Below are 24,470 nucleotides of genomic sequence, written 5' to 3' on the forward strand. Positions count from 1 at the left end.
TACAGTAAACTATTAAATGAAGTAGAAAAAATGACAAATTGTCAAGTTGTGGCAGGAATTATATATGTTTCTTATCTTCATTTTTCCAGTGCCACCAGTAATAGAAAGTGTAATAGACAATCACCCAGCAAGTGGTGGACAGATAGTGGTATGTTCTGGATATGGAATGCCTTTGCCAAACATCGAATGGTACTACTGCAATGAACTGAAAAGGTGATTTTAACTAAATGTCTCTTTAGATTTGCAATCAATTGTTTATGCAGGGCAGAATTTCCCATTAGGCAGAGTAATGAATGTTTCACATTGAAGCATCCTGTAGCGTGCGTCCGTTTTCAGCACTTGTGATGTATCTTTATTTTTTTTTCCAATTTGACAATTTTTATAATTTTTTGTCTCTTTTCAATTGGGGTACAGAAAAAAGAGAAGGGGTATGTTGGGGGGAGGGGGAGGAGAGAAGGGAAGTAAACATACCTGGAATGTAGAATTCAGAGTACATAATACATAATGCTTGGCTCTCATTACCACATTATGCTTGAGCATTACCCCACTCTGGCCCCATTCCAGCCTACTCTGTCTGGGCCTGCTCCCCATAACCATCCCAGGTTCATGTCAGCTGTGGACAGTTTGGGCGTTCTACATCACCAGTGTGCCCAGGTGGGTCAGGCCGGTTGTGTTATTTGTGTTGGTCAGTTTGGGCATAGGCCAATCATGGGCGTCAACTAAGAGGAGCATAGAGTCACTATAACTATGTACATGTGGGTATATGCGTAAAACTGAAGTGTTGTTCGTTTTTATTCTGCCAATTCTCAGTGTCGTGATGCAGGAGGGAATTATGACCCTAAAACACTCTCCTAGTACCGTAATAGCTAAAGGCGGTGTTTGCTATAAATTTTTGTTAATTTTTTTAATACATTTTGTTCATTACCCCACCTCCCCTCCCCCAACCCGAGCCTCCCTTTGAGTATGGACCATGATGGCGTGTTCGTACTCTATGTTCAGAGATATTTACTGAATTAGGGCCACCTTGGTGGGTGTGTGAGCCTGTTTCCATTCCCTCGCTATGAGTGTGTTGGCTGCCACTAGTATATGGTACAATAGCCGGGAATCCATTTGATCAAATTCCTCTAGCCCCATAAAGAGAAGGCCACAAAGGCCACTAGTATATGGTACAATAGGTGGGAATCCATTTTATCAAATTCCTCTAGCCCCATAAAGAGAAGGCCACAGAAACCATGATCTCTCTGCCCATGGCCTTAGTTGCCACTTCTTCTACCTCTCTCCAATACTGGGCTACTTTGGGGCACATCCACCATATGTCGTACATCGTTCCCCTCTCAGTTTGACATTGCCAACACTTATTAGTGGTGTTTGAATATATGCTCGCCAGCCTATCTGGCACCATGTACCATCGATATTGAATCTTATGCATTTGCTCTAGGTGAGAGGCACAATTTGTCCTCTGTTTGTGTGCTAAGATGGCCTTTTCCCATTGTTGTTCTCTGAATATCTTATAATGTCTTCCTGCCATGCTAGCATGAAACTGCTTGGGGAGTATATGTTGGGTTGGATCAGCATATTGGATCAGCATATTGTATAGAAAGGAAAGTAACTTCCTGGGCAGGTTTGTGGATGTACATGCCCGCTCGATATGCCCAATATTAGCTGTTCTTGCTTGGTCATTAGAGTCTAGCAGCATGGATTTTAATTGGAAGTATTGGAACAGTGTATTGTTCGGTAGGGTGTATTTAAGTTGTAAGTCTGGGAAGTCAAGTAATCGATCATTCTCATACAGGTGGCTTACATGAGTGCATCCCTGTTGTATCCACGGGCGGTGGTCGAAGGTGGGGTTAGCTAAATGCAAGCTATACAGGGGGGTTGCTCATGCCCATTTGTGTGTATATCCCAGGCATTTTCTTGTCTCTGATTTTGGCAGTGCTAGGATATGGAGCAGGGGGGAAAGGGGGCATTCGTCAACAAAAATGGCTCCAAAAGGAATCCAGAGTTGAGCACCTGTGCTTTCGGGGAGCTATACAGGGCCTCCACCACCGACATAATGCCCTCCGGAATGCCGAATCTGCGCAGCACTGCCCTCAGGAATTACCAATGCAGGCAATCAAAGGCATTTTCTGTGTCTAGGGAAACTCTTAACTATTTGCGGAGGCTATGTATGATGTTGAGTACCTTCCTGGTGTTATCGGATTCCTGTCTACTCTTGACGAAGCCTACTTGGTCATTGTGGATGATTGTTGGTGGTAGAGACCCCAGGCGGACTGCGTAGATTTTGGAAACATTTTTTGCGTGACGATATGGGTCTAAAGTTTTGTGGCAGTGTTGGTGGTTTCCCTGGTTTTGGAAGTGTGATGATATGGGTGTTAAGCATTTCCAGGGACAGGTTCTTGTGTGTGGTAGCACTCGAGTAAGTGCGAACTAGGTGTGGTGCCATGTGTTATCCAGGCCATCTGGTCTGGGGTATTTTCCCGATGGCAGAGTTTTAATTGTGGCTAAGACTTCCCTTTACTCTATAGGTTTTGTAAGTTCCAGTTGTTGTTGAACTGTTAGTTGAGGCAGGTGTATGTTGTGTAGGTATGTATGTCCTGCTCCATGGGTTGGGGTGTGTTGGGGTCATGTTTTTAGTTGTACAGCTTGGCATAATAGCGTGCAAACTCGTTGCTTATTGCTCTCAGTGTTGTGAACTTAGATTCTGTGTGCGAGGTGAGATGAGATTTTTTGAGAGGCTTGCCATGCTCTAAGTCTCTGTGCCAGTAGTTTGCTGGCTGTATTGCCTTGGGAATAATGGTTTAATTTTAGTCATTTCATATGGTACCTGGTTTGTTCTATGGCGTGTTGGTGTAGGCTCCTATTGAGTTGTAATATGCGCTGGCGCTTGTCGCCTGTGGGAGAAATTTGATTTGGGAAATTTAAGTAGTAGAGCTCCTTTTGTATCTCTTGCATACGTTTTGGGGTGTTTTTACGGAGGTAAGAGGCTCTCCTTATCAGTAGCCTCCTCACAACCGGTTTGTGTGCCATCCAGACTGTGCCAGGTGTTACATCCTGTGTCATATTGTCCTCTAAATAGTGCTCTAAGTGCGTGGTTAGATCAGACACAAAATGTGGGTCAAGCAAAAGAGAATCATTGATTCTCCAGGGGCTACGATGTTTGAAATCGTTTAGGTCTTTCATCACGAGCGTGACTGGCGCATGGTCTGACCATGTGATTTGTCCTATGTCACAGGTGTGAATTTGGTTTAAGTGTGATCCCAGGAGGAGAAACCCATCGATTCTGGAGTAGGAGTTATGAGATGGTGAAAAGTGTGTGTAAGCCCTTTCTGATGGATGTATAATTCTCCATGTATCATAGAAATGGTATGTATGTAGCACAGACTGGATTGCCTTGCATTGGCGTCTAAGGATCCTAAATCTAGTGCTGGAATTTAGCAAAGTGGTGTCTATGGTCGGGTCAAAGATGTGGTTAAAATCTCCACAGAGGAGTGTGATATCCTGTTGGGTAGATGCCAGGATTTGGAGTATCTTACTGAAGAAATTCCTCTGGTTGCTATTGGGCGCATAGATGTTTGCAATTCTGTAGAGCATATAATTTATCGTCCCTACGATTATAACATATTTTCCTATAGGGTCTATGAGTTGCAAATGTAGGGAAAAGGAAACATGTCTGCTTAGCAAAATAGAGGTGCCTTTAGCTTTGGTCAGGGAAGTAGAATGGAATTGGTGTTGATAGTCCGCTGTCAGGAGAGGGGATGAGCATTGGTACGAAAGTGGGTTTCCTGTAAGCAATTCCTTGTGATTTCAATTCACGACTCAGGAGGTGCCTTTTAGCTGGAACATTCAGTCCCCTTACATTATATGTGCATATTCTCATGTCGGTTTGGATATTAAAGGTGGTGCGGAGTATTGCGAGTGTATTTGAGAAACGGGGCTGCTCACTCCTCCCAGTGCGATCAAGCAGAGTGGCATATCCCCTGGTGTCAGTGTCAGCATCCCATAAGGGGAGTGGCAGAAACGTAAATGTGTGAGCAAATGTTCAATGAAGGAGGTATGCTCCTTAAAGTGTGTATGAGTTGGACCACCCACTTGGTCCTTAACAATGTCCCAGGTGGAAAACGCAATCAGCAGTATACCAATGGACATAACAACAAGGAAACATAACCAAACATAAAATAAAGTATATACCAGAATGTTCAGTGCCCTTTGTGCGGCTCGGCACTTCATCCAAGTGATGCGGGGGTAGAAGCTCATTGTTTCCTTTCCTGGAGAGGCCGTTATCCCCAAGGGTCTTCGTAGCTGTACATCTAAATTGTGAACCTCCAGCCATACTGCATGTCTCCCTTACCCATATCATGGATGTATCTCCCCCAAAAAAAATTTTTTGGGGGTATTTGTGTCTTCTTAGACACTATAGATGGCGCAGACACAACACCAGTGGTGTATTTTGGATTTGTGCTGCCCTAGGCACAACTAAATTCGGGCACCCCAAAATCTAAATTTCCCCTCTCAGATACACATAAAATGACACACACTCACAGGCACACCCATTCTCACTAAGACACACTGACAGCTACACTCACAGTAAGGTGGACAGCCCCAGAACACAAGGCAAACAAGACATTTGTCTGGGAACTTGGGGTGGCATTTTTTGGGGCCCCCCCTGAAAGTGCCGCCCTAGGCAAATGCCTTGTTTGCCTTGTGGTAAATACATCCCTGCACAACACTGGACCCCAACCCTATCAGGTAGTAGCCGCATCCCTATCCCTCTTAATGTTACTATAACGTCTACGCAAGTTACCTTAGCTAAGAAAAGAGTACTGACTATCAATGTTAAACCAAGTGTTCACAATAGCATTATCAACTGTGTGATATGTGTACTTGTGGGTCAACAGTGGCCACTCAGGATGGTCTCTCAAAATCTCAGGTGTGCACAGTCTATGTTCAATTTGCCCTTTTCCACTCCGGCGATAACCTCAGTGGCTCCAATGTCCGTTTCCCAGGGCCCTAGTTTAATGCCCCATTCTCTGAGGACATGGGCTCCTTCCTCCGGGGTGAGCAGTACAGTTGTCTTGCTTGCTCTCTGCATTAGTATCTTGACAGGATATCCCCAGCGGTACACGACGCGGTTGGCTCGTAGTGCCTCCGTGATGTTGTGAAATGTCCTTCGTTTCTGCAGGATGAACGCTGAGACATCAGAAAACAGCATTACTTTATGATACTGCTCCGGTAGTTCTTTGTGAGTTTGGCTGCCTCGGAGGACAGCTTCTTTGACGTGATAGTAATGTTGTTGTGGCAGCTTCGGTCCTCCATATCAGCCATCTTAATATCTTGTGCTCCTATGTGGGCTGCAAGCTGTTCTACTTTGCTGGCGAGTCGGCCATTTTCTCCTCCACGTATGATGTCCTGGAGCATAAGTCATGTAGCCCCTTTCTCAGGTCTCCTATGGAGGCCTGTAGCATCTTCAGGATTTTCTCAGACATTTCGTCCAACATGTTTTGCATGACTGATTGATTTTGTGGTGCTGGATCACTAGTGATTTGAGGGGCTGACTCCATGCTGTTGTCAGCGCCATCTTGGATTTCAGCAACCGGAGATGAAGCCTTGTTTTGGCTCGTTTTTGGGGCATAAAATTGTGTCTTATCCGTCCGGTCTGCATGCCTTTTTGCTTTAGGGTAAGAGTTATTTTTGGCATTGTATGCGGTTCAATTGCTCAGATTAGGCCTCTCAGCACAGAGCCTCAGCTACATGCGACTTGTCTCGTCGGTGTCCAGACCACGCCCCCATGATGTATATTTTAAAGCAGAGGTTGGCTGGTGGCTGTAATAAGTACCAAGAACCTTGGCCAGTGTCTTCTATAGTCCTGCCAGCCTCCTATGCTTAATAGGTGTGCTGCAAGGTGAGTTATAGAGGATGTATTCTTGGTGGAACACAGCACATACAGACTTCAGACACGATGACCACTTTCAAATAACTGAAGTGGGCCTGGTACTTGATGTAATCCTTCAGAGGCACAAGGAAGATCAGATAGATAGTTCTTAGCTATAAAAGGAAATTTCAGCCAATGGTTCGCCAGACATTAGCCCAGGTACACATACATATGATACAAAGTAAGGAAAGCTCGCTGCAGGCGGTTAATATTATTGATTTCATTATCTAAGTAAAGTAAGGGGGCAGAGAGTCAGACACAACAAACAAAGAACAAGACATAAATGGGTTTGTGAGAGACAGACATAAAGGGACTTGTTAAGAAAAGGAAAGACAAACCAAAAGGAGGTGAGAGAGTAATGTTATTGGGGACGAACAAGAGATATTGTTTGAGAGCTAGACACAAGGGATGGAAAAATAGTAGTAGGAAGTCGGATATGATCCTGTGGGAAAGAGAGAAAAAAGAGTCAGACAGGTACAAATCTATACTAAGCAATAACGTAAAAGGGTATTGATGGTCTGTACCACTAAAGGTTGCTTTCAAATGTATTGTATCAAGAAATATCCATTTAATCTTAAGAACCTTTGAGAACTCATTAAACTTGGTTTATGTATTCACCCTTGACATTTTTTGTTTGTTGAAGTTACATATTTTTATCCAAGTTCTATTTTGGGGTTCTTTTCCTTCCTTAGATGAATGAACACTTCTCACTTAAAAGAAAAGAAAGACACAAGGAGTCTGGGAGGCCAGAAAACATTGAGAGGGAGAAACTAAAAAGGCTTCACATACCAGTGGATTTGATAGAGCGTATTAGTGGTTAAATATTTTTTTACCTTTTAAAGAGGAATTAGTGGGAGTAGACCTACTACCTTCCTTTAAGATACCACGCCCCTTTCCCTTGTTTTCTTTCCTAATTGATCAATATTTACTCAGTGGTGGCTTGTTGCTATGCTATTTTCAATAAGGATTATTGTTATAATCTATTTAGAACTTCCATCTCCCCTTGGTTTTTTGTGTACATTTCTTTTAGGTCTCTTGCTAGTCTTACCCTCTGTATTTAATAAAGATTCATTTTGATATTGTTATTTTAGCTTTTCATTCTCAAGGTTTTCTGGCCTCCCAGATACAAAAATAGAATATCCTCATTCAAGTCTGAACAAAAAGTGAAGTCTAGAATACTGATATTAAGTGGGTATTATTAAAAAGCAGTTCCATTTATCCACTTATCTCAAAACCAAACAGTCAAAGAGAGTCAAAGTGAGTACAAAAGCTATTAAGGCTTTACTCTGACTGAAAGTTAGCTCAGAAATAACCCCCCCAGTATAGGCTTCATTAGAAGTGGCCAAAAAATGTGGGGATCTCAAATAGTTAACTTATGATCCACTTAGCAGGATACAGAGAGATGGTTTGATTCCTGTTGCAAAAATTCACTCCAGTATCTGAATGTTAATAGAGGCTCGCTAATAGAAATAATAGGTCATTGATATTTACCCACTTAGATAGATAGATTAGTTGAATTAGCATTTCTATCTCAAATAATTAATGCTATTATACTGAGAGAAAATCTAGTATTTGAATGTAGATTGAGGCTTGCTAATAAAGATAATAATAGGTCATTGATATCTACCTACTTAGATAAATAGATTAGTTAAATTAGCAATTCTTCCTCATATAGTTAATACTATTATACTGAGAGAAAATGCAACATAGATAAAGGAAAAGCCTCTCTCCCTGTTAAACTTGCTAGACAGTCAGAGTATGAAATAGAGAAAGAAAAAATAAAGTGCTAATTAAAATATTCCATTCTTAAATGTACATGGTATAGTACACAAACGTGATAATGTGTGCCCTGTGAAGTGAGAGAAATTGCCCAACGTGTGTTTCGGTGCACGGCGTGTGCACCTTCGTCAGGGGTGGCCTCCCAGACTCCTTGTTTCTTTCTTTTCTTTTAAATTGGTTCTGGGTTTCCCCCTTATTGGGAGATCTGTTTCAGGTAACCCTTCTGTGGTCTTTGTCTTGCTGCCTCTGTTTAGACAAAGCCCCTAACCCTACTTTTCTAACACTTCTCACTTGGTTATGTATTAGTTTTTTATTGCCTTTTTACAATTATTAGTGTTAGTATAATAAAAACGTGTTTTATAGATTTAGTAAATTATAGTAATAAATATAATGAAATATATATTACTATAGACACTTTGTTTTTGGAAACATGTAATTAGAGTGCCACCTAGTGGTTTGAATGGTTTTTTTTTCCAAGCAACACCATAGACCTCTGAGTTATTCCAATGCATATATGTGTTTGTATTTTCTTGGGAAATCATTATGTGGGCCAAGGGATCTGGGTAACTCTGGCCCTCTTTTATAAACACCACCTCGTTGTTACACATCAATTTGAAACTGAAGCTCAAAGAATAGCCATTGACCTGCCCTGCTCAGTTTATTAACTTCCTTGCATAACTGAACCCTTTGTAAGCATATACAGAGACAGTCATTTAGCATTTCCAGTTTGCAAAAGAATCCTTAATATAAATGCTTTTTGTGACAATGTACTCATTCAAAACAATGTTAAAATATTTTGTTCTAAACTAAAGGCAAAATAAATGTGCACAATATTTTCAGATACTTTGATAAACATACAGCTCTTAGGTGAATCCATGTTCTCTTTTGAACAAAGCTTTCTTTAATGCACCAGGTGTAACAAAGGCTGGGAGACTTGGAACCATCTTGAAAATAGCTCCTTGTTGCTGGAGTATGACACAAACAACACTGTGGTCTATTCAGTGGAACATGGTACATACCATTTGAGGAGTGTGCTTTATTTCCAAGGTTTGAAGGATTCCCTCGCTGTTCGCTGTTCCATCAACAATGAATATGGAACTTACTACCGAGATGTCACACTTGTGCCAAATTGTAAGTAAATGTAAAGGAAAATGTCATCAAGAAAATGTTTTTGATTGTCATCTAAGTACTTAAAACTTCTTCAAACCATGACCTCCATTTAATTATGATGATATGTTTTATTTACTGGGTTAAATTAAATCTCAGCAGTTAAAGACTTATCAAAGGCTGATAAATATCAGTTTGAATATCGAAACTGATGCCTATGCTTTACATTAACAATATTGGAAGAGGCGATCTAACTCCATTCATCTGGCACATAATGCACAATTATGATTGTTATTTTGTTGCTTGAAACCTCTTAATGAAACTGAAACAAATGAAAATGAATTTTTGGTTTTAAACCAGTTTTCTGTTTAGATAAAATGGTGAAGGGTTTGCTGCAATGCCCATCAATGACTTGTAAATAGCCTTAGCCAGCAGATTGTATCCTGCTACAGTGTTGTTAAAGTGTTGTTCCTAGTGTGAGCTAGTTCTGACCAGTTTTACTGCTATGTAAGCTTTGTAGATAAGAAAAGAAAAACGTGCATTTTAGCACTTACAGCGAACATCCTAGTAATAAAAAGACAAGCCCCCTTATTATGATAATACATCTTTTTCTGTAATATGATTGTACAAAACGTCTGAACCTGTTTGCTTAAATATGTACACAGCTTATTACTTAATCATGCACATCCATTGAGACTTAATTATGCACACCTCTGAAAATCTCGAAACTTCTATTTGCAAATCTATATAACTAATACATCAAAGTACATATTCAGCTTTCTTGTCTCTGTCTGAATTTGTTGCTTCCAAATGCCTTTTGTGAGGAATTTTCAGCTGGATTGAACCAAAAAGTCCATGGCATAAGGTAGCAGGTGTAATCACACAGGAAACGTTTCAACAAATGGGTAAACTGTGACCTTAGCAAGTTGGAGAATTTTCCACAACATCAATATTGGCCAAGTTTTACCACTTGGTTTTCAATTTGACCATGTTACTAAAACTCCATAGCAGCACAAATCAGAACAGAGAAATATCAACCAATGGAAAAACTAGTATTAAGTAATATAAGGCCGGCGCAACTAAGACTCCTCCTTTTTCATTGCAGCCTTTGCATCAGGTCAGAGTTCTCATGTTCTGTGATTTTAAATGCTTGAAATTTTTATGTATTTTATAGTGAGTTATGTCAGTTTTTGCATTAATAAGTAGGGAGTTCTGACAGGTTCTCTGTTGGGATCAAATCCTTCTATGTATGCTGGTGTGTCTGGTCCATCTTTTTTAATGTTCCATCCTGGTCCGGGTCCCCTGCATTATCAAGCAATGCAACACATCAAGGCAGCCTTTCTGCATTCAAGATCATCTGGTTCCTCTTATGCAAGAGGTCAGTTTGGAACTTCACTGGTGGAAGCCTGGAATAGCAAGGCTATATTCGGACCATCACTGTATTTTGTTGTGAAGTCCGACACCAGCCATGGGGTAAGCGTCCATGGTAAGATGCCGAAGCATGTTTACACATCAATTACTTGTCATTGATAGCTGGGTCGTTTGTAATAGGCAGTTTGGTTGGACATCTATCAGAATGTTGGATTCTCCTGAAAATATTTTAGCAATGCAATGTATTGATCGACTTGGAAGGACTCAACCCTGCATCATTTCGAAAGTGATGAAGGATATTTATCGCTTCTACTTTGCTCGCAACATTACTCTCAAGGTAGAGTATCTACTGGAAGCAACAAATCTCAGCACAGATCGGTTCTCCAGGCATTGGTGGACTGCAGCATTTGGAGACTAAATGTGGTGGTTTTACAACACCTGGACGAGGTGCCGGCCCCCTTCTCGGTGCATCTGTTCACCTCGCGAACTATTTGTCAACTCCAAAATTACTTCAGTTGGCTTCCGATCTAACTGCACAACTGTGGATGTGTTCCTGCAGGTGTAGCCTCTTTTGTTTACTATGATCAAAAGAGTTCTGCATCAGGTGATCTTCAATGGGTGTCTCTACTGCTGATCACTCTGTTTTGGCAAACTCAGGCCTGGTTTCTGGATCTCCTGGGCCGGTCATTCCAGGACCTACTGCTCCTTCCTTCGATAATGACTTCTTATGAACATCAAGGGGAATCTTTCTCCACTGCCCATTCAATTTCCTCTACAGCTTTTGGCCTGGATGCTTTCCGGGCATCTGGGAAAGTCAGTGGCCTATCGCAGGCAACTGAAAATTTGCTGTGGCAATCATGGGCTCTGGGAACATGCCGTCTGCCGATGCTATCTTTACTCATGGAACTCCTGGAGTAGCCGTTATTTGGAAAGAGTTGTCTTTACTGCACCTCTGACGGCCTTGTTAAATTTCTTGTCTCACTAGTTTTCTTTAGGGTCCTACCAGTGAGTTACTGTGATGCAGTCCGCTATTTCGGTTGCCTACATTCCAGTTCACAGTTTGCCAGTAAGCCAGGATCCCCTTATCTTCTGACTTTTACATGGTATCAAGACGGCCTAAGTATTCCCATTTGTTGGATGTGGATGTTGTTTTGCAGTGCTTTTAGTATTGGCCCAACAATGTGAACTTTATTATTGCATCTTATCTCTTTTAGGTGTGTTTTGGATGTTCATGCATTTGACATAAGTGGTTTCTCTTTCTCACCTGAGGTTGTCACTTTGTCTATTTTGCATTGTCTGATTCAACCTCCATTTTTCATCTATACTTTCAAGATTCCCCTAATGTTTGCATTGTTTCTGACCTTTATCGTTATGTTGAGGTTACAGCTTAGCTTTGTCCCTCCAGGTTAGCTACTTATTTCATATGTGCTCCCTCATAACATAACATGCTGTCTTCTCACACTCATGAATATTGATTCTTTTTTTGGTATGTAATTGGTCCATAGTGCGGTTTTTCAGGCACTTCTTTATTATGTCTTTGTTTAATATCCTTGATGGTTTGTTTTTTTGAATTATAATCTGTTCTATCTTTATCAATTTATGGCATTAATGTTAGTGAAGTTTACTTTTTGCTTGCATTGTTCGATACTTTGGTTTGATTGTGGGACCTTGGTCAATCATGAGAGACTGTTCACTTGTTTTCTTTTCTCTTTTAGTTCAAGCTGTTTTGCGGAGTGCTTGAAGTTTTTTGTGTCCGTGATTGAGGTTCTACTTCCTGATTGTGTTTGTTTTGACAATTCTTTTTTATACATTTTCAATGATGATGGAAAGTATATGTTATATATACTTTATAAGTTATTTATATAAGTATAGTATATAGAAAGTATATAAGTATATAATTTATTTCAGGTTCAAAATTGGATGTCGGATGTTTTGCCTTTTTGTGGTCAACCAAGCAGTCACATCCAAGTTCTAGTGATCATAATCAAGCACATATTCCCATAGCTGGTCATAGTGGCCATATGTGAGAATAAATGTAGCCTCATGTGACCAGACTGCTGGCTACTTTTAAGAAGCTAAAAAACAAACAACAAGCATAGTATTTTAATTTTAGTATCCTTGCAATAGCTTATGATGTACTAATTTTTATTTAATATTGTAAAGCAATGCAAAGTGTAATTTAGCCAAATAAGCATTACTTACCTTTCACTACGCTCCAGTGCTGATCTTCAGTGGAACAAATGTATCTGCAAGAGATCTGTGTATACTGTAAAATTATGTAATTATGTCTACATATTTTGTCACCAGAACAATTACAGGTTTTTGCTGAAAGCACTGTCTTTTCAGAGAGTGGCATTCAGCGTCTCCAAGCCCTGCATGGAGACGCAGAATTTTCCTCATAGAGATGCATTGACTCAATGCATCTCTATGAGGAGGTGCAGATTGGCTAAAAATCGCAAATTGTGATGATGTCACGAAGAAGGCAGATCGGGGGTGGTGCTGGAAATTAGGTAAGCTTTAACAGCTTCTAAGGGAGTTTAGGGGGGGCATGCAACCTAAATGGTGGTTACAGGTTTGTGTTCTTGACCCTATAGTGTTCCTTTAGGCACAAGAAAAGGTTGTGCTAATCATAGTCACTAAATGACTAATACTTGCTCTATGCCAGCAAGTAAATCGATATATTAATACCTTGATTATATACCTTAATAATAAAGATTATAAATAAAAAATAAAAAAATACCTTGATAAGCTTGGTAAATTTTCACAAGTATCTTCAGTATATTATAGGATTAATTTAATTGTTCCTGTAATTTGTTTCTGTATAATATTATTTGCTATAAATAAAATGGAATAGAATTTATTATCCCTCTGTACCAATATTTATGTAAATGATTTATGTGAACTTCTGCTGAGTATGTTTTTATTGTGAGAAAACAAGCACACTATGCAGAAGTAAAACTAGGACTGTGTCCGGCAATCCTGGAGAGTTATTACATGTCTATGGTGCATAGAAAGTTTTAGAACCTTTTTTGTTATATTCTATATACAATATTTGTAAGTTAACATGCTTGTGTTTTTTTTGTTTTTTTTTTGCAGATTGGCCCTTCAAAGTTGTTCTTTTGTCTGTTATACTAGCACTGGTAGCCTTAATCATAATTTTCCTGTCAATTCTTATCATTTTGCTGCACAAGGTAAGAGTACTTTAAAATAGAGAGCATACCTTTTTAATGAGAAAGTTTAAAGAAAAATAAAAGTATTTTAAACATTCTTATCCCTGCTACATAAACGGAGTATCTTTATTTTTCTTGTGCATATTAAAGAACATACATTTAGTCTTGCAGCGCCCCAACAGCATCTGCAGGCTTGTCATGAACATTAACCTATTCTGTCATGTGGTTGGCTAGCACAGCTTTAAAATGTTGTAACATGAGAAACAGACAACTATAAACTGTTCTATAACGTATAGGTTATGCATTAACGGATTCCGTTTATGAATTGCAAGATAAGGACCGTTAATTACATGCTTAATTTACACACATCTTAGAGTAAAGTGTTAGACAGTTGCTATTAGGGATCCGACTAATTCTCACCGAGCTGGTTAATCTATGAGTTTCGCTGGGTTGCTTATACATGTGTAGTGGTGATACAGTACATCTCAGATCTATGGCTAGTCTCCGTATAGTGCATAGGTGAGTCGCGTAATAGCTCTGGGCTATAGGGAGTGAACGATTCTCTTTAAAAACCTTTACTTTCAGTGTTGGTGTAATGATATAGACTTGGTATGGTACGTCCTATAAGCAAGTACATAAAATAAAATAAAATTAATCAGTGAGCTAAGCCTCCCGCCTTTGGGGCTAAGAATAGTAGTGCACATTTTCGTATGTAGGACTAGGCAGTAGTAATGATGTGGTCGCCTATGCCAGTGGTGGCTGTAGGTGCCATAGCTAGGGTGGTTGTAGAGGGTTGCACTGGCGGTGGCATAAGGCTGGTACCTTACGGCTGTACGTTTTGTAGAAAGATGGATACGTGGGTGAGGACCAGGAGTGTGATAGCCGTCTACTTGGGGATTGCGTATGTGTCAGAGGATAAGTGTCTGTGCCGTGTTAGGGCTGGGCTCTTAAGACTGTGGAGAAGGTCTATGTGAAATAAAAAAGGTTGGGTCAAAGTGAACATGCGCTCCATCGGTTGCTATGCCTCTTGACCCTGAGGCATTAGGGGGGGGGGGGGCATGGGCAGTGTGCAGTTGTACTGCCTTAAAGGCACAGGGCAGTGCATGCCACATCTGAGATTAAACAGAAAAAGACAGGTGAGACATAACTTGGTGTAGTGAGCAGAACATACAATCATTAAACATTAATATAACAATATAGCAAGAATTGGAGGTCTTTGGATTAGTCAGTCCAGGGTTCACGTCGCGGGTCCTGGGTGCGGGGAGTCCGCCCTTGTGGCAATGTTAGAGACTCCCAGTGTGGACAGCAAGGCCGGTCCTTCTTCCACATTGGTAATTTTGTAGTGTTGCTCGTCTTTGGTCACCCATAACGCTCTGGGGGTCGCCCATCTGTAAACTAGACCCGCTGCTTGCAGGGTGGTGGTCATGGGCTGCATGCTCTTGCGCCAAGATAATGTGTCTCTGCTTAAGTCCTGGAAGAATGTAATTTGGTGTGTTTCAAAGTCATAGGGCGCTTTCCCTTTCATGGCTGTTATCAGGGCTATTTTGTCCGTCAAGGTTTGGCATCGTAGGATTATATCTCGTGGGGCTGACTTAGGTGCCCTTAGGGGTTTTGCTATGCGATATACGCCATCAAACGTAAAGTGTTTTGCCAGCCTGTTGGGAATGAGTGAGGCCACTAGGCGCCTTACGAAGTGGGGTAGTTCCTCTAACGGCACCTTTTCTGACACCCCCCTGATCTTGACGTTCTTTCTTCTACCCCTGTCGTCTAAGATGTTGACTTGCCTGGAGACGTTATCCTGTATTGTCTGCATCTGGGTAACTGTGTCTTTAAGCGAGTTTAGGGCCTTGCTCAGGTCTGTCACCTCTTGTGCCGTGGCCTGTGTTCGGGCTGATACTGCCTGTACCTCTGCTGCTAACCCTTTCAGGTCTGCTTGCCACATTAGTTATAGGTTACCTTGGAGTCCTGCCAGCATGGACTGGATGTCACTTTTTGTCGCTGGGGCTAATCCATCAGCTGCCTGTGCCTTTATGTTGCCTGTGTCTGCCTCTGCTGTGCTGTGTTCTGAGCCTTCTTCCTCAGATCTTACAGGTGAGGCTGCTGTGTTCGCGCGGGCCTGTGCGGGTGGAGGGTGCTGCAGCATGCTGCCTATACTCCGGTTAGGCGTGGAGGTACTCGCTGCAGGTTTGTTGGACCTCCGACCCATCTCTTCCGTTGTGTGGGAGTCTGCCTCTATGAGTTGTGGGCCCTGTCCGAGCCAGGCCGTCAGCTCCCTGGTGAGGTACTGGTCGCGTGTGCGGTAGGCCCCTTGGCTCTTAACGTGGCGTTTCGTGCCCGATGGCGGAAAGAAAGGCATCTGCGTGTTCAGCAGGGTGTTAGGAAGCTGTTCCGGGCGGCAGTTGTAGACGATGGGCTGCGGGTGTGCCGTTTTTTCCCCGTTTTTTGCGCCGGCCGTGTGGAGCTTTTGCAAATGGCGACTGCATCGCTGTGCCGTTAGCTCCGCCCCCCCTGGAGTATTTTTTTAATGGTTATATTTTAAGCTTATTTTTAATAATAAGTATAGCTTCTGTCTAATGTGATAAAATCGGAGATAATTCCAAGCATGCACTTGAACTTGAGCCAGCTGGGGCTCTAACATTTTCCCACCCTTGCAGGGTTGTTTTTAGCACTGAGCAGTATTTGTGTGTTTGATTGTAAGCATGTTTTTGTATGTAGTAACTGTGTGTGAATGAAAGAGTGTTTTTGTACATAGTCCGGGCGTGTGAATACAAGCATGCATTTAGGTGTAGTGTTGGTTTTTGAATTAATTAAAGTGCTTATATATAATGTTGGCATTTTAATACAGAGGTGTGCTTGTAGGTAGTGTTGACGTTTAAATGCAGGGGTGTGTTTGTATGTAGTGTTGGCATTTGAATGCAGAGACACATATACTGCCACATACACACAAAGATACACACACTGACACACATGCAGATACACAGACACAAATACTGACTATATACAGATATACATGGACACATAAACACACACACACACACACACAGGCACTTATGTAAATACACAGATACGCATAGTGACACAAACTAATACAGATACACATACATACATATTCACATTGACACATATACACACATACTGACAACGTGCAGGTACACATGTGTACACTTTACTCCAGTTTACTTCCTTTTGGGTGCAAGAGTGTGACTTCCCTGAGTTTCAGCCTGCTGGCTGAGGCTGTTGGGATTTTTGGGCATGCTCTCCTGGTCCACAGCACCTCTCTGCCTTCTCCTGGTCCACAGCACCTCTCTGCTTCTAGTGTGACTCTTTTAGATGGGAGGAATTGATAGGCTCTCACATCCTAATGATATTAAAGGAGCTGGTTGCTCTGTTAAAAGGCCACAACGGGCCCCTCTTGACACATGCCTACCAGGTGGCCTTAAGTGCATTTGCACCAAATGGGCCCCCTTAGTGTATGGGCCATTGTGCAGTCGCAACGGCTGCACCCTCAGTAGTTCTGTTGCTGACTTTGACACTACCAAAGACCTACCAAGATTTTGGACAAATATTACAAATATTGTTTGATTATCTGTACAGAGTTTCTCGCTCTAAAACTACAGGTCATTTCCCAAACAAAAATTTGTTAAATTCACTCCGCAGTTTACCTTGGAAAATGTTTCCATCTAATTATATATTTCAGATTCATGTCTCTTAGCCTGTTTAGTAAAAATGTTTCATATGAGAAATGAATTTGATTAAATTATTTTTCCAACTTCAATTGGCCATATGTCATTTGTGAACTCCTTTTTGATCACCATTTAGTATATATAGTCCTTGATGTGTTTGTTCTAGGTTGCTTTATAAGCATTTTATATTGATGTATAAGCATGTGTAGTATACATACAATGTTTAACTCCTTAGTTACTGTGTTGCATTCTTTAACCCACAGAAACCACGTTATGAAATTAGATGGAAGGTAATTGAATCTATCAGTTCGGATGGCCATGAATACATTTATGTTGACCCACTGCAGCTTCCATATGATTCCAGCTGGGAGTTTTCCAGAGACAAACTTGTTTTAGGTAAAATGAGAGGCATGGGGAAGGGATGCATGTTCCAATATTTAGGGTACCTATAGGCAGATCGATGCTACATTGCTTATGAGCAAACAGTGTTCACTTGGTTTAATCTTGAACTTGTTAGCAATAGTAAATAATGGCTAATTTCTTGACAGGGTGGTGTAGTTTGCTCAGGAAAGAGAGGGCAATGGGTTGGCACTAAAATAGTATTTCATAGAAAAATGTAAAAGAATGACAGTTTGCCTAAAACATTGAATTATCACTAGGAACATTGATCTGTTGTGTTTAGCATCTCACAAACAATCTGCTGAAAAAAGCATATGGTTTCTGAATGAAATGCCTTAGAAACTCTCCCACCTAAATTATGTTCCAAATGCTAATATAGTTAAACATACGCTTGATGATAATTTCTCATAAAGTTTATTTATTTTACAAAAATGTTTGCACTTTTAACTCTTTTGTTGCCATTAGCCTATCTAGGCATGCAATATACAGGCTGTACATATAGCTATTGTCAGGATTAATCCATGAGTTTTTATTCCAGATGTTGATATGTAATTATATTGCTATCATCTTTATTTGCAAATCCCATGTGTTTGGCATGACAAGGCACCGATCAGCCACATCATTAAAACCACCTGCCTAATATTGTGTAGGTCCCCCTCGTGCTGCCAAAACAGCTCTGATTCATCAAGGCATGGACTTCACAAGACGTGTCTTATGGTATCTGGCACCAAGACCTTAGCAGCAGACACTGTAGGCACCCAGAACACTTCAGCTCATTGAAGTGGTGTGGGTGCAAACTCCCATAGCCCATTTTTCCTGCTTCCAATACATGAAATTTAAGAACTGACTGTTATATATCCCATCTCTTGACAGGTGAAATTGTAACAATATAATCAATGTTACTCACTTCAGCTGTCAGTGTTTTTTGTTGTTGTGGCTGATCAGTGTATTCTTCATTATGGCATAGTGGCGTAATCTGCCACCTTGTTCATCAAAGGACATATTTAGGCATATGCCAACTAAGGCAGTCGCTGCAAGATGGAGGGGGATTGTTTCTTGTTAACATTGATTTTTCTTATAACATCATTTGGCGTCTCCAGGCAGCTGCCTTATTCACAACAAGTGAATGACTTGTATCACAGAGCTCAACAGCAATAAACAGTAATTTAATCTGTCTACAACAGAGTTCACCAGCAATAAAATATTTCAGCAATTTATGCTATGATTGATTGCAGGCTGCATTCTTAACATTTGTAGACAATATAAATAATGCAATTTTTTAATTGCATGGATGCTACCAGGCTTTCACATGAACTTGTGAAAATGCAAGCGATTTCTTCATTCAGGATGAGCTAGAAACATAGCTAAACTTTTTTTTTTTTTTGGGGGGGGGGGGGGGGTAGTAATTGTAAATGTAAATTCCCTTGTGAAGTCTTGGCAATTCACAGCTTAGTGAATATATGTTCTATAACTATCTCTGCGAGTCTCATGCAGATGTAGAACTTGTATCAAGCTGATAAATGTCAGAAAACACATTTATTTTTTTTGACAATATCAAACTTGGGAATTTACTGAAGTCCATCCTGGAGCTCTTTGTAATTATTGTAGGTTACATACCTTTTCAACAAGATTGGTTCCTGACGGTGTTTTAGCCCTTTAATATGCATAGCCTGTGTCATTTTGTGAATTCTCTGGCACTGCATCCTTGAAACTAGTCCATGGCTCAAATATGTTTTTGAACTATCTATATGCACTTAAACAATCCAGTCATAAACTACATATAGTGGTTAAAGGAACACTCAATAACAACTTAAAAGTATACTCCACTCGCTGCAGTGGTTATGGTGCCAAGAGAGCCCTGAAACCCTTATTGTAAGAAGTCACACTGGTTTTGAACCATTTTATTAATATATGTAAATCTGTTTTAAATATTGGATTTCAACAAAAACAACAATTTAACAACTAAAGTTCTTTTTTGTAAAATACATGGACCTAGACTGCCCCCTAATGGCCAGTTAGTGAATAAATATGTAAATACTAAATAATTGTCATAAAATAGACCGGTATCTGATGTCTAGTTCATTTCAAGCATAGGGCAGTACTTTATTAAGCACTTTATTATTTAATAGCTTTCACAAGGAGATTGAAGAGAACCACTAGGCTAGATAGCCCAGTGCTCTCTGGATTTCATTGGTATCCAAAAGTTGAGCAGCTAATGTGGAAGTTCATTTTTGCACTAGCCGAGCTGCATGAAAAGGCTTTAGATGCATAAACTGCAATCAAAGACTCTTTGCACCAAAGCCACAACTATAAATTGCACTGGTAATGGTGCTTAAAGCGCTCTTGTAAATGTCGGTACAATTTAATGCACAATTCAAACGTTAACTTCATTACTGTGCAGTTAAAAAATTAGCATAACGGTAATTTTGCATAGCATTCATTATTCAATATTGTGCTTAGTAAAAATAAATTGAGAAAATCTGCACAAATAACACATGATTAATTGAATAAAGTCACGAATCATGGGAAATGTTATATACCCCAAAAAGTGATGTCGCGAACATGAAATTTTCCGTTCGCGAATGGCGAACGCGAACTTCCGCAAATGTTCGCGAACGGGCGAACCCGGCGAACCGCCATAGAGTTCAATAGGCAGGCAAATTTTAAAACCCACAGGGACTCTTTCTGGCCACAATAGTGATGGGCCCCCACCCACCTGAGCGTGGGTGGGGGCCCTAAATACTAATAAAGGGGGGGACCTAATGTCCTCCCCCTGGCCCCCACTGCTGAGCGGCGGGTTGGGGCCCTAAATACCAAGAGGGGGGGGACCTATTGTCCTCCCCCCCGGCCCCCACCCCTGAGCGGCGGGTGGGGGCCCTAAAGAAAATCCCCCCCAGGTGACTAGTGGTCCCCAAACCCCTAGTCACCCCCTCCCCCCCCCAAAAAATGACCCCCCTACCTACTCCCCTCACCCTAAAACTAATGAGGGGGGGACATTTAACTAAGAACCTGTAAAAAATAAAATTAAGTAACCAATCAGAGAGTTATGAGTCAAATTACACAGCGTGGGAAAATTCCACAGAACTTTCCCACGCTGTGTAAAATGACACAGAGCACTCTAATTGGTGTATTTCAAACCAACCAATCAGAGTGCTGTGACAGGTAAATGTAGAGACTTACCTGTCAGTCTCTTCATTTACCTGTCAGAGCACTCTGATTGGATGGCTTAAACTCACCAATCAGAGTGCTCTGAGCCTAATTGCAGGGCGGGGCAAGGCTTTATAAGCCTTCCCCCATGCTGCAGAGCTCAGTCTGCACGGGTGAAGATGGATTATTTTTTTTTGCGCTCGTTTTTTTTGTTTGTTTTTTTTAATTGCGTTGGTTATTATGGTTTTTTATTTGGCCTTTTTTGGGGCTGAAAAAAGAAGATTTTAGAAGAAAGAAAACATTGAATGATAAGTTTTTTTTCTTTTTCTTTACAGGTTCTTAGTTAAAGGTCCCCCCTCATTATTTTTAGGGTGAGGGGGGTAGGTAGGGGGATACTTTTTTTTGGGGGGGGAGGAGGGAGTGACTAGGGGTTTGGGGACCCCAAGTCACCTAGGGGGGACATTTTTTTAGGGCCCCCACCCACCGCTCAGGGGTGGGGGCCAGGGGGGAGGAAATTAGGTCCCCCCCAATTTGTGTTTAGGGCCCCCACCCACCACTCGGGTGGGGATCAGAGGGGAGGACATTAGGTCCTCCCCCCATTACTTTTGTTTAGGACCCCCACCCACCGCTCAGGGGTGGGGGCCAGGGAGGAGGACATTAGGTCCACCCCCCCAATAAGTGTTTAGGGCCCCCACCCACCGCTCAGGGGTGTGGGTCAGGGAGGAGGACATTAGGTCCTCCCCCCCTTACTTTTGTTTAGGGCCTCCACCCACCGCTCAGGGGTGGGGGCCAGGGGGGAGGACATTAGGCCCCCCCCGCCCCCAAACACAGGTTACTGGCTATGGGGGGATAATGTATAATAAACACAGGTTACTGGCTATGGAGGGATAATGTATAATAAACACAGGTTACTGGCTATGGGGAATAATGTATAATAAACACAGGTTACTGGCTATGGAGGATAATGTATAATAATCACACAAAAAAATGAATAATAATACAAAAAATATATATTAATGCAGCTTCAGAATCAATCTAAATTGTATGCTGTCTAGGAGGTGGGAGGGTCTGGGAGGGAGGGTCTGCTGCTGATTGGCTGGAATGTGTCTGCTGACTGTGAGGTACAGGGTCAAAGTTTACTCAATGATAATGAATAGGGGGCGGACCGAACATCGCATATGTTCGCCATCCGTGGCGAACGCGAACACGCTATGTTCGCCAGGAACTATTCGCCAGCAAACCGTTCGGGACATCACTACCCCAAATAGTAACAGCCTGCATAATGTGTGATATGCTACATAATTTATAGGATTCCAGGGTGCAAATGACAGGATCTTTACAATCTTGGAAAATATCTTAATAAATCCTCATACACGTTATTAAAATAAAAAAATCTGTCTGGATTCTTGTTTTCAACAAGTTTTTTTTTTATTATTATTTAAAAGCAATAAACAATAGCTACATTAAAGATAAAGTGAGAACAAATAAATTCATGTGTATAGACATAATTTTAATGAATTGTTTAATGTTTATAAATATCTGCCCAAAACTCTCTAGCTAAACCAAATCCACCCTTCTCCAGAAAAAATTGTAGTCCTACTCCAGTATGACCCCAAATTTTGCAAATTGTCTCTCAACTAATCAAAAGGAAAAGGAAAAATTTGTGTGAACTCTCATATTGACTTTCTCAGGATTTTTCTCTAAATTTAGAATTGCTCCGTACTGAATGGGGCAAAACCATCCAACTGCGAGTGGGGTCATTTGCACTGTAAAATCCGGATATCGTTCATACAATGTTACAATGTCCATACTTTGTAATTCAGGCCCCGAACATTCCTGAATTTGTTCCAGATTTTAGCCAGACCAAATGCCCTCGGAGAGCTAAAATCAGCAGTAACTGTTGAAAACTGAGCTTGGATTAAAAAAATGAAATAAATCTTAACTATTTGCCTTCATGGCAACTAAGAGTTTGAACACATGAAACCTCCTTTGCCAATTAAATACAATAACACTGTAGTGGTTATGGTAACAGTAGTGTTCTAGTGTCCCAATATGTTTTTGACAACTTACCTTGTGCAAGTCACCATTTAAGACAGTCAGAGGCTCTCTACATTGAGCTGGGCCCGGTGGTGCATAGCTGGCATGGCTGAGAGTGATCAGCAGATGCTCTCATCTATTGAGCTGGCAGGATTAGCTCAGAAGAGCTAATGGAAGCTCGGTGTATAAGGATACAGCTCTCCAAGGATGTAAGCATTTTGACAACTTACATTGGGGTAGTGCTAGGGTTATGGTGCTTGAATAATTCCTTTTAATAAACTGATTTAATATAATTGATCCCAGAAAAAAAAAGCCTACGGAACTCTATTTACCAGTTTTGTCCAACTTGCACATTTTCTATTTATATCTACTCTCTGCACTCTATCTGTAAGCAAAATGCACTCCAAGAACAAGAATTTTCATCTAAACCTTCCTATTTGGTTAGTAATGTTTTTTGCTTTGTTTGTTTTGCCTTCGCAAAGTATATCACATTCACTGCAACACCCTGATCTATATTTATGCTGCTGTCTTTTATAGAATGTACTTAACCCCTTAAGGACACATGACATGTGTGACATGTCATGATTTCCTTTTATTTCAGAAGTTTGGTCCTTAAGGGGTTAAAGGACCACTCTAGGCACCCAGACCACTTCAGCTTAATGAAGTGGTCTGGGTGCCAGGTCCAGCTAGGGTTAACCCATTTTTTTTATAAACATAGCAGTTTCAGAGAAACTGCTATGTTTATTAATGGGTTAAGCCTTCCCCCAAATCCTCTAGTGGCTGTCTCATTGACAGCCGCTAGAGGCGCTTGCGTGATTCTCACTGTGAAAATCACAGTGAGAGCACGCAAGCGTCCATAGGAAAGCATTGTAAAGGCTTTCCTATGCGACCGGCTGAATACGCGCGCAGCTCTTGCCGCGCGTGCGCATTCAGCCGACGGGGCGGAACGGAGGAGGATCGGAGGCAGAGATCTCCCCGCCCAGCGCTTTTACCCCTTTTCCCCTTTCCAGAGCAGGGCGGGAGGGGGACCCTGAGGGCGGGGGCACCCTCAGGGTACTATAGTGTCAGGAAAACGAGTATGTTTTCCTGGCACTAGAGTGGTCCTTTAACGCTGCACTTTCAGGCCGCATCCATTTTGGGATTTTTAAACCCCCTCCTGACTCCACTACATCTATCTATAATTTATTGGGCAGGACATAGTGTCCTACCCCAGCTCCCACCCATGACCAGCGAGTGGGGGACCTAAGTTACAAAAGGGTAGGACCTACTCCTTCCCAAGAAGGTCAAGAAGGTCTAGCATAGGAAAAATACATCAGACAAAGAAGTCCCTCTTACGTTTCAAACAAAATAAGATCAGATAGGAAGAAAAGAACAGATTCTGAAAGAGGAAGAGAAGGGGAAACAATAGGAGAAAGGTGAATTTGCCACGACAGTGCCACTTTAAGTTCATTTGGCAGGTACTGTCCTTGTCCTTCAGAAAATCAGTATTTCAGTATAGTATTGTGTCAGTCTGTGTATCTGTGTGTCTGTATCTTTGTCAGTGTGTGTATATGTGTCTGTATTTCTGCATATGTGTCGGTGTGTATGTGCATGTGTTTAAGAGTGTATGTGTGTATCTGCGTGTGTGTTTGTGTGGCTGTGTATGTGGATATGTGCATACATCTTAGCATTTAAACACTAACACTACACAAGGCGCAGGCATTTCTTCCAGTGCAGCAGCCTGCACATTTACAACCCCAGTGAAGGCCACAGTGAAAGTATCTCATGCATTTAGTCCAGCAGAAAAGATGGTACAAAAAAAAAAGAAAACAGTGTGCTAGGAACTTGCACTGGGAAGTCTGTGATTGG

The 24,470-nt window shown here is 41.4% G+C and overlaps 1 protein-coding gene across 1 annotated transcript in view; it reads left to right on the forward strand.

Annotated features, from left to right (window-relative positions):
* The window catches only part of PDGFRB (platelet derived growth factor receptor beta), a 145,305-nt gene that overhangs the window by 94,875 nt on the left and 25,960 nt on the right, over nt 1-24,470 (forward strand). The window contains exons 9-12 of the mRNA XM_063447897.1: nt 90-213; nt 8,622-8,839; nt 13,283-13,377; nt 17,303-17,435. Coding sequence (XP_063303967.1) covers nt 90-213; nt 8,622-8,839; nt 13,283-13,377; nt 17,303-17,435 — 570 coding nt within the window. The remainder of the gene's footprint in view (nt 1-89; nt 214-8,621; nt 8,840-13,282; nt 13,378-17,302; nt 17,436-24,470) is intronic.

Source organism: Pelobates fuscus, chromosome 3 (assembly GCF_036172605.1).
Source record: "Pelobates fuscus isolate aPelFus1 chromosome 3, aPelFus1.pri, whole genome shotgun sequence".
NCBI classification, from domain to species: domain Eukaryota; kingdom Metazoa; phylum Chordata; class Amphibia; order Anura; family Pelobatidae; genus Pelobates; species Pelobates fuscus.